This window comes from Natrix helvetica (assembly GCF_964273705.1).
Source record: "Natrix helvetica genome assembly, chromosome: 5".
In the NCBI taxonomy this organism is placed as follows: Eukaryota; Metazoa; Chordata; class Lepidosauria; order Squamata; family Natricidae; genus Natrix; species Natrix helvetica.
Genome location: NC_138551.1, coordinates 123,231,805 through 123,242,085, shown reverse-complemented (window position 1 = coordinate 123,242,085; position 10,281 = coordinate 123,231,805). Strand labels below are relative to the sequence as shown.

General features: G+C 42.2%; 1 protein-coding gene across 1 annotated transcript; it reads left to right on the top strand.

Annotated features, from left to right (window-relative positions):
- Nucleotides 1–2,248: 2,248 nt before the first annotated feature.
- LOC309393745 (vomeronasal type-2 receptor 26-like) lies at nt 2,249–7,713 on the top strand (the record flags this gene model as incomplete). Its single annotated transcript, XM_081956240.1, has 4 exons — nt 2,249–2,490; nt 2,711–2,798; nt 5,705–5,831; nt 6,803–7,713. 4 exons carry the CDS (start codon nt 2,249–2,251, stop codon nt 7,711–7,713), a joined length of 1,368 nt encoding a protein of 455 aa, XP_081812366.1.
- Nucleotides 7,714–10,281: the final 2,568 nt, after the last annotated feature.

Here is a 10,281-nt window from a genome sequence, read left to right as displayed (position 1 = left end):
GATTAGAAGACCTCCAAAATCTGTTCCAATCCTTTTATTCTATTTTAAGTTCTGTTGTAGATACACATGTTTAGCATGCTAAATACCTATTAGAATACACTGATTTATACTAATAATGTGATTTATCATACATTGGATTGTATATCTTGTGAAATAAGACCTGGATTGTTTTGTCATAATAATTATCTAATTAATAAGTTCAAAAGTTATGGTCTTTGGAAAATGATTTCATAGCCACAGATTGTCAGCCAATAGAGCAAGTAGGACTTTTCCTTACCTGGAAGTGTTTTCTCTAGGGCTTGAAGACCAATCTTGGATTGTACTATTGACGAATTGTATTAGGAACTGACGTCTTCCTGTTTCTTGTTCAAGTGGAGAAGAAGCTAAAAAGATTCCTCCAGAAAGAATCTGGGCCATAGAAGCAGAAAAAGATGCAGCAATCCTCAAAAATTATAATAGGCCTGTTATTGGAGTAGAATACTTAAGTTGGCATTTGCACGTTAACCTAATTGTGGTAAATTGTAAGGGTGATACATTAATATGATTTACATTATTTATTTATTTTATTTGTTTATTATTTTTCACTTTTTATTACACAATCTTGCTAATATTCTGTCTTTAATATTTTAAACAATGTCTGATTAAACTATTCTAATACATTCAGGACCAGGCTGGATTTATTAAAATCTAATATTTTGGATTTGATTTGACCCCAAATGTAACACAGCATTTTTCATTGCTTTTTTAGATAAATCTTGAAACTGCTTCAGAGGCTCTGAGTGATAAAAGCCAATTTCCTTTTTTCTACCGGATGGTTCCCAAAGAAGGGATCCTGTACCCAGCAACTGTCCAACTGCTCCTCCATTTCAGATGGACTTTGATTGGCCTCTTTGCTTCAGATACAGAAGAGGCAGAGAGTTTCATGAGGACTTTCACTCCTTTGCTTGTCAGGAATGGAATTTGCGTTGTTATATCACAAAGATTCTCAACAACTGAACATGCAGCAGCCCCCAGAGATGCCCTCTCTAAGTGGAGAGAAGTCAATGTCTTTGTTCACTTCATAGAAAATGCATCCATTTGGGAGAGAATCCTTCCTTTCCATGAAATATTTATGCATTTACCAGGAACCATTGAAGGGAAAGTCTGGATCCTCACAACTTTTGCAGGGTATACAATAAACAAGCGCAGACTTCTTAAATACATCCATAGTATTTGGAACTTTGCTTTTTTGGCAAAAAAAAGGCCAAAATATGATGCCTTTGAACCCCATTTCTTTGTGGAAGAAAAGTTTCAAGATCATTATTTCCACTGTTCTATTTCCAAGCATGTCTTTTCTGTCAAAGGCCGGAGAAGATGCATCCAGAAAGCCCCACTGGAGACCCGGGAGAAAAGAAACAGAAAACGGATTCCAAATCACTATCAATATTACAGTCTCATACAGACTCTGGTCCAGGCCTTACATGCCGCCTATTCATCCAGATTGAGGACAAGGAAAGAGAGTGAAAAGATGTTGGGGTCTCCAAGGCTGCAGCCATGGCAGGTTGACAGGCAGATCCCACCCCCACCCCCTTATTCTTTTTTAATGAAACAGACCGTGGTGTGGATCTGAATGTTTTATTGTGAGAACAGGGCACAGTGAAACTGAGGAAATGCAAATAATGAACATGAAATATAAATAAGAGATAGACAGCATTAATAACAACCAGCAACCAACCAACAAGCAGCTGGAATCTCTCCAGCAATGCTCCGTGTGAGGGACAGCGGCAGAGGTAGTATTCAGGTGGTTTGGATCAGTTTGGGCGAACCGGTAGCAGCAATTTGAATTGGTTCGGTAAAGAGGCTGTGTCCTCCCTTCTCCAACCGAGAGATTGTGTCAGTTGGAAAAGGGGCTTCCAGACTCCTCCTGATCTTCAGCTCTTATCCTTCTTGTCTTTCCTCAAGGCTAAGAGCAACTCCTTTGAGCTCTTCCTTGGCTTCCTTGTCCTTCCCTGAAGTTCTTGTAGATTTTGTGCAAATACTCCTCCAAGTGTGATGCCTGTAAGGCAGAGTTGGTCTTCAGCTAGTTCGGACTGTTTTGGGGAACCAGTTTTTCAGATTTTGCACAGTTCAGAGAACAGGCAAAATCCACCACTGGCTGGCCCCACCCTTCCCACCCCTCCCCCTATATTATTTTCCCTTCGCCACACAACCAAGCTAATCTCCGCACCTCACCTCCGCACCTCGTCTGCTCTGCTCATCAAAGGTAAGCATGCCACCCACTCACCCTTCGCCTCAGTTTGGGGCCCAGGGATACATCATTCCCCAGCTCCGGCCTTGCCCCAGAGCCTCCACCTGTTCATCCTCCACCTTGGCTGGGTCGGAGAACGCGTCATTCCTGGCTGCGGCCTTGCCCTGGAATCTCTTCCTGCATGCCATCATCACCCTCTGGCCTCAAACTACAACCCCTGCCCCCAAGACCAAAGCACTGGACCTTGACGGTTCTTCCTACCTGTAAGAAGTCCCATCTTGAACATGCTGCAGCAGAGATCTTGCAGCCATTCCTTGCCGAGCCTCGGTCGCTCACGGAGACACTCCATGTGTTATCCGGATCAGCAGTTGCTTCTCTCTCCTGCTGCTGTTTCAACATGGGTGCTGCTTCTCTGTGCCACAGCACTTTCTGGATGGGACTCACAGCTCTTACATTGTAAAAGATGCTCTCTCTCCCATCAAGAGCAGCAACAGAGAGAAGCAGCCGCTGCCCGGGAAAGCAGACATGGAGGGGAGCAGGCCCCGAAAGGCTGCTCATCAAGTCTCACCACGTGAAGCTGCACATGCATGGAAATCATTTCTAAATTGGTTGAATCCCACCACTGCTGCAAGAGGACCTGGTCCTTGAGTTGGGGTCTCCCCAAACCAGAACGTTCACTTCCTGAGATTCTTATGGCTGCATTTGCCTTCTTTCCATGAACATCTCCCTGCTGACTCAGATTCTGTTTCCAGTTAACTATGATTTTCAGATCATTTTCACAAACATACATATCAAGTTTGGTATCCCTCATCTTTCTTCCAGTCCATTATTCATGTTCTTATATGAGACTCTATTGGTAGTCAAGTCCTAGTAGCTAAAAATCAGATATTTTTCTACTGCTTTTTACTTATGAAGCCCTTTCTGTGTGCTAACCATAAATATTATTTCTGGAAACTTGATATTCCTCTTATTAAATTTTATTTTATTAAAAAAGGTAAAATACAAGTTTTTGAAAATAAAACTATTACAAAGACAAAACAAAACTAGACAAAACATTTTTTTAAAAAAATGTGCATTAAAACATAAAAAGACATGCATATTGTCGTCGTCCCCCAGTTGAATTCAATACAGCAATAATATTTGCAAAATAGGCCCAAATACACATCTACTTGCAATTGCTTGACTTGCCATCTATCTGCTTTATATAAAAACATAGTTAACGGACAATCCAACAATAAAGCTACATTTCAAAACCTCAAAATTATCTGTAATCTGCTATTGTATTTAACTCACAGAAAATTTGCATGGGTTTCTTATCTACCACAGATCACCATAATCATTACCTCTGATCCATCCAGAATCTGTCCAGGGTTAAACATCTTTGTTTGGTTCTTAATAATAATATATTTCCTTAACATTTTAATTGGGATCTTTCCCAGCAATTGCTGTAAATGGTAAAACAATGACTCTTAAGACTTGTTTTCCAGTTAAGTATGACAAGTTCATTCCCCAATCTCCCTCAGTCTTCGTGAAAGAATCCATTTCATCAGTCCTCCGTTCTGTCCACTTTGAGTCTTCAGGGTCCATGGCCTCTCCAGCCATCTCCAAGCAGCCTCCCTTCAAACCAGACTCCTCCTTCAGGGATTCCAGCAGCAAATTAAGTTCCAGTCCATCCATCCAATCCATCCTATTCAACAATTGTTGCTTGCTTCTGATTATCACCTTTAAGTTGATTTAAAACCATTGTTATTTTATCAAACTTTTTAAATGAAGTTTTAAATAAGGCTTGTAAGTTGAAAGACTTTATATTCTTTAAATTACATCAAATTAGCTTACTCTAAGATCTTTTTAATGACCATATTAGTGACAACATAGACAAATTGATAACCAATGGCAAATTGTTATCCATCACCTTTAGGTTTCATAAGAAAGATTAAAAAGTGTTTAAAATTATTTGAGCATCATTTTGAAGAAAGTTTTTATCCACTTATTTATCATACCACCCCTCAAGTTTGTAATCATATCTCAAAATTGTCCTTTACTTTAAATCCAGTTCTACCACCAGAGTTCCCATAATCTATTTAGGAAGTGCAATGACATGTGAGAATGACTTCTGGGATGAGGGGAAGAGAGGCTGCCTAGGGAAGGATCAGCTAAGAGGGGAGAATCCTGCAGCTGCATAGTGGCAAAGTCAAGGGAAACTTTGCCCGGAGACCGATGACGTTCAAGCAGGGAGAATTCCCATTGGTCTTCCTGTTGTTTCTGGACACTCCCAATTCCGAAATTTGAGGAAGTTCCATTCTGGGCTTTGCAGCCTTTCTGTGATTCCTCGCTTCATGGAGAGAGGGAACCTTCAGGGAATTCCGCTGTCTGAGCTAAAATGGTCTGTGTGATTTTGAGACAGGTAGTTTTCTCCGGGGGGGGGGAACCCCTCAAAAGTGGAGGGGCCAGGCAGGGCCAGGCAAAGGAGGCGGGGCCAGGCAAAGGCAATTCTGCTGGTTTGCAGAACTGTTCATACAATTAACAACCTGTTCTAGTGAACCAGGGACAACCGGCTGAATCCCACCACTGGAATCAACCTGTTGTTTTCAAAATGTTTATGAATCATCTTTCTTTCTCTGTTCATTTTATTTGTTTTCTGCTCTACAATATTCCCTATAATTGACCAACTGTGTCAATTATATTTTCAGTATATTTTGTCAGTATATGATTGACAATTTTTTTCAAACTTTTTCATTCACTTATGAATATAATGGCAGTATTTGTATCCTAATTAAGCATATTTTGAGATTGGACAAATGTAGGAGAAAGATTCAATGTGGGATAAGAAACAAAGTTTTCTGCTTTTCAAATTCCTGTATGTTCCCATTCTAGTTTCATCCATTTCTGAAGAAGAACGAGTTTCTCAATATTTCTGACAGAAAAATGTACTTGGACCAAAATGGAGAGATAACAGCAGATCTGGGCATTTGGGGCTTGTTGGTTCTCCCCAAGGAGGATGTCAAGAAAGAGACTCTGGCATATTTTGAGAGACAGAGACTTACTATCAAACAAGATGCTCTTTCACGGCTAAAGTTGCTCAATAAGGTGGGATAATTTTTGGTGTCTTTTCTCTGTTTTCCAAAGCCTGAGGTCCCATTTCAAGTGGGCAAAGCCTACACACCAGGATGGTTAAGAAATTGAATGGAATATTTTTTTGTAAACCTTTTATAGTATATTTTCAATTCCATCCCTCTAGACTTTATTAAATAGAAAAGTACTTTATTGTAATGTTTAATTCCAAAAGCAAAAGGTAGGAACTAAATAAAGAATCTGCCAGTTGTTATCCCACCTGCATCTGTTTAGAAGTAGTCAGAGATTTCATATTTACCTCAGTGAAGACCAGAGGCTACTTGTCTCCATCCATTTCTCCCTCCATTTTCCATAGACGGAGAGTCCTAACATCTTTTCTTTGCCATTCCTTGTTTTTCTGCTCAGTCCCTGCCTCAGTCCAAGTGTGTGGAAAGTTGTCATCCTGGATTTGTCAAGAGGACTCGAGAAGGAGAGCCAGTTTGCTGCTACGACTGCGTTCCTTGTCCGGAGGGGACCTTCTCCACTCAGGAAGGTGGGTCACACTGGAGGAAAATGGGAGGCTTTGTGGAACTGGATCCATCCAGAACATTTTCATGAAAGTGCAAATTAAAAGACAGAAGCTCATTTATTTGTTTGTTTTTTACCAGCACAATTTCTTATCTAAAAGGGAGTAAATCAAAAAGACTTTGAAGGAGGGGCTGGGAAGAGATGGGAGGAGGGAGTGGCAGACTGAGCAAGCTTTACTAACAGCAGAGGAAATATCACTTCTGCTTTCTAGTTTGGAAAAGTACTGCTAAGTTCACCTTTCTAGGAACATCGGAATTCTTTGAAACTTGATGAATTGTTTTAGGTCCACCTTCCGAAAGACCTTCCAATTCACTATTTATTGGCCACCCTTTGAGGATCACTGAGAAGATGTCACTGCTCCATAATGTGGTGCTGTGGATAATTAGGGGGGGCTCATTACATAAATAATCTACCAGTCATGTAGATCAATCAATCAATCAGAATAGAACTGGAAGGAACCTAAGAGGTCTTTTGGTCCTACCCCCTGCTCAAGCAGGAGGACCTATACCATTTCACACAAGTGACTGTCAAGTCTCTTCTTAAAAACCTCCAATGTTGAAGCACCCACAGGTTCTGAAGGCCCAGCTGTTCCACTTGTTAATTGTTCTCACTGTTAGGAAGTTTCTCCTGAATTCCAGGTTGCTTCCAGACGTTACAAGATACTGTAGGTATCCGCTAAGTCCAGTATATTAACTGCCATGTGGCAGGACTCAAAATATTTGTATAAAAAGATTATATGATTCATTATTAATCTGTAATAATATAGCTTCCTATGAATTACATTACACATTACACCAGAAATAATTAACACCCTAGGACTTTCCTCAACTTCATATACCTAGCTACTTTTAAAAAAGATTACATCCTTCTTATGCTAGTTTTAACGAAAAATAAAAGGACAGAATTTTAAAGAAAAATGATTTTTTGGTTTCTCAGATGCAGAAAAATGCACCAATTGTCCAGATGATAAATATCCAAATGTGGACAGAGTCCAATGTATCCCCAAAGTTGTAACCTTCCTGTCTTATGAAGAACATCTGAGCAACATCCTGGTCTCTGTTGCAATACTCTTGTTCCTAACTACAAGCCTTGTTTTAATCCTCTTCATTAAATACCGAGAAACTCCCCTTGTCAAAGCCAACAATCGGGACCTCTCCTACATCCTCCTGGTGTCCCTCCTGCTTTGTTTCTTGTCCTCTTCTCTCTTCATTGGTCAACCAAGGAAAGCCACCTGCCTTCTCCGACAAACAGTTTTCAGCATCATCTTCTCAGTTGCTGTTTCTTCTCTCTTGGCCAAAACCATCACGGTGGTGCTGGCTTTCTTGGCCACAAAACCAGGAAACCGAGTGAAGAGATGGCTGGGGAAGAGCTTGGCCAACTCCATCATCCTTTCTTCTTCTGCTCTCCAAATTATCATCTGCTCCATCTGGCTGGGAGTTTCTCCCCCCTTCCCTGACTCTGACCTCCACTCCCAGCCTGGAGAGATCATCCTGCAATGCAACGAAGGGGCTGTTGTCATGTTCTACGTCACCCTCAGCTACATGGGTTTCCTGGCTGCCATCTGTTTCACGGTGGCTTTCCTGGCCAGGAATCTGCCTGGGGCCTTCAACGAAGCCAAGTTGATCACCTTCAGCATGCTGGTCTTCTGCAGCGTCTGGGTGACTTTTGTGCCCACCTACCTGAGCACCAAAGGGAAATACATGGTGGCTCTTCAGGTCTTCTCCATCCTCGCCTCCAGTGCTGGTCTGCTGGGCTGCATCTTCATCCCCAAGTGCTACATTATCCTTCTGAGGCCAAACCTGAACACAAAGGAACAGCTGACAGCCAGAAGAAATGTGGAAATGTGAGACAGAAGAATGTCAACTTCAAGTATTCTCCATATGTGAGTGGGGCAATGATTTTTATTCAAATAAATAGTGTCTGGAAACCAATTTAAGTATGAATAAGTATGAATAAGTATGAATAAATTTCTTGGAGGAATGGGAATGTGTTAACAAGATTGAAATAAAGAATTAATGGACATGCAACCTTCATACCCTCATTTCTTAATTCATTTTATTTAAAATCCTGTGGCAACGCAACTGATATATTTCTTTTTATTTAAACAATATCTCTTTCTTGAAGAAAGTAACAGTGGACATGAAGGTACCCTGATGCATGCTAATTATGAATATTCATGGTTATATAATCTATTAGATATACATACTGATGGTTATCATTTTCTTCTTCTTTCCAGAAATTTATAAATATGAGTGCATCCTCTTATCTATGGGAATCTGTCCTGCTTTTTTTCTGGAGGGAAATTCCTCCAGTGGACACTGAACAAATAATAACTCCAGTGAGTCTGGATTATTGGGGTTTTAGGTCCTGTAGGTCAGGCATGTCCAAAGGGCGGCCCGGGGGCCAAATGTGGCCCCTTTTCAAATTTCAAGCGGCCCGCAGCCTCTTCTCCCCACTGGAGTTATTTGTTTAGTCTTTCATAAAATACCGTATTTTTCGAAGTATAAAGATGCATCTTTTTCCCCTCAAAAAAGAGGCTAAAAATCTGGGTGCATCTTATACACTGAATACAGCATTTTTCACCTCCCAAAACTCTGCCCCCTTCACCAAGAATGGAGAGTGGCTGGAGGCTCTGTCCAAACTCCCTTTTTCCTATGGTCTGAATGGAGGAATTCAGCTGATCCTAGGCAGGGAGGGAAGTGGATGATGTGACTCAGGCAGGCTCTGATTGAGGAAGGAATCTTTCCCAAAGAAACAGAGAAACCCACTGGGGTCCAGGGCTGGGAGGGGATCTGGGACCTCCACAGCCAGAGAAAGAAAGGGAGTGAGTGAAATTGGAGGGGAAGATTAAAAAAAAACCTCTTCCTCCTGGGTGGGAAGAGAAACAGCCCCAGATGTGAATCCAAGGACCACAATAATCAGCGCAGGGAAGGCAAAGGGGAGGCCGGCCAATTCCTGAGATAGACGAAGATCAAAAGGAGAACTCTGAAAATTCAACCAAACCTGGACTCAGCCTAGAGAGTTGCCCCTGCATGGCCTCATGGGAGTCTGACAACCAATCAGAAGACAAGATCAAGATCAAAGGCCAGAGAGGGCATAAAACCAGGGACTAAGCATCTCAGTCCTGCCTTCTCTTCTCCACCAACATTGAAGTATGTGATCACCTTTTCTGTTCAGGACTCAAGCCATGTGGTCCTGTCCACCATTAAAACCATCTTTCCAAGCAGCCTCCATGTCTTCAGTGTCTTTTTCCACACATGGAGCCAAACCCAGGAGGACATTTCTTTCAACAATACTATATGCTTTATGTGCTTTATATTGATAAGACCAGGCCTGGAATCCTACCTCCAGCTTTGGTTACCAGGATTCAAACAAGGTGTTGAGAGTCCAGAAAGTGTGCAGAGAGGAGCAAGAAAGAGGAGGGGGGATCTGGAGGCTGAATCCCATGGTGAACCATGGCAGGAACTGAGAATATATTCTAGGCTAATGAAGAGAAGGATGGGAAGGAACAGAAGGGGGTTGAGCTCTTCTCCAAAGCACCCAAAGGCAGGAGAAGCAGAGCAGGTGGAAACTAATCCAGGAGAGATTCAATCTAGAATTAAGGAGAAATTTCCTGACAGGGAGAACAATTAACCCATGGAAGGGCCTCCCTCCAGAAGCTCTGGGGACTCCATCTCTGGAGGCTTTGAAGAAGAGACCGGACAGTCATTTGACCAATTCTGTTATTATTCTTTTACCTTATAAGGCTGAAATCTGAAGCCAGCAAAGCTAAAAAATCAGCAGATAAATACTATCATGCCACTAAACACCTAAGTAATGGTTTCTTTTAATCGATCTGTCTCCCTGTCAATTGGATTCCAGACGAAACATGTTTTCTTCCATCAGAGAAGTAAAGAGGAGGAATTCCTGGGTCTCTGCAGGATTGTGATGGATTCCATGCAAAGACAGGCAGGGAGCTTTTTCTCTTGCATTCTTCATGTTTAGGCGTTTGCTTGTTTCTCTGAATAAAAGTGTGTCCCAAACGCTATTTTTCTTTGGCATTTTCCCTGGGATTCCACGCAAGAGGGAACCCCCTCAAATTGCAAAAGCCCCAATTCTCCTGCCTTGCTCTATGGTTGTTTGAAAGGCATTAAGAAAGGGGGTGGAACTGGGGTCCTCCCCTCCCTTTCCCTCCCCTCCCTTTTCTCTAATTAATATTTCTCTTTAATATCTTTTTTCCCTTGTTTTGGCTCTCCGGGCTCCTGGTTCTCTGGGCGGCCTCTCTGAACTCCGCTCCCGCCTCCCACCTGCCCTCCCGGCCCTTCCCCTGCTGTCCCGGAGCCCCTCCAAGAAGCCCGATGGGAGGGGCGTGGAGTTGGGGGCGCCTGGACGGCCTTCCTCCCAGCCCAATTGCGGGGATCGCGGGCAGCTCTTTG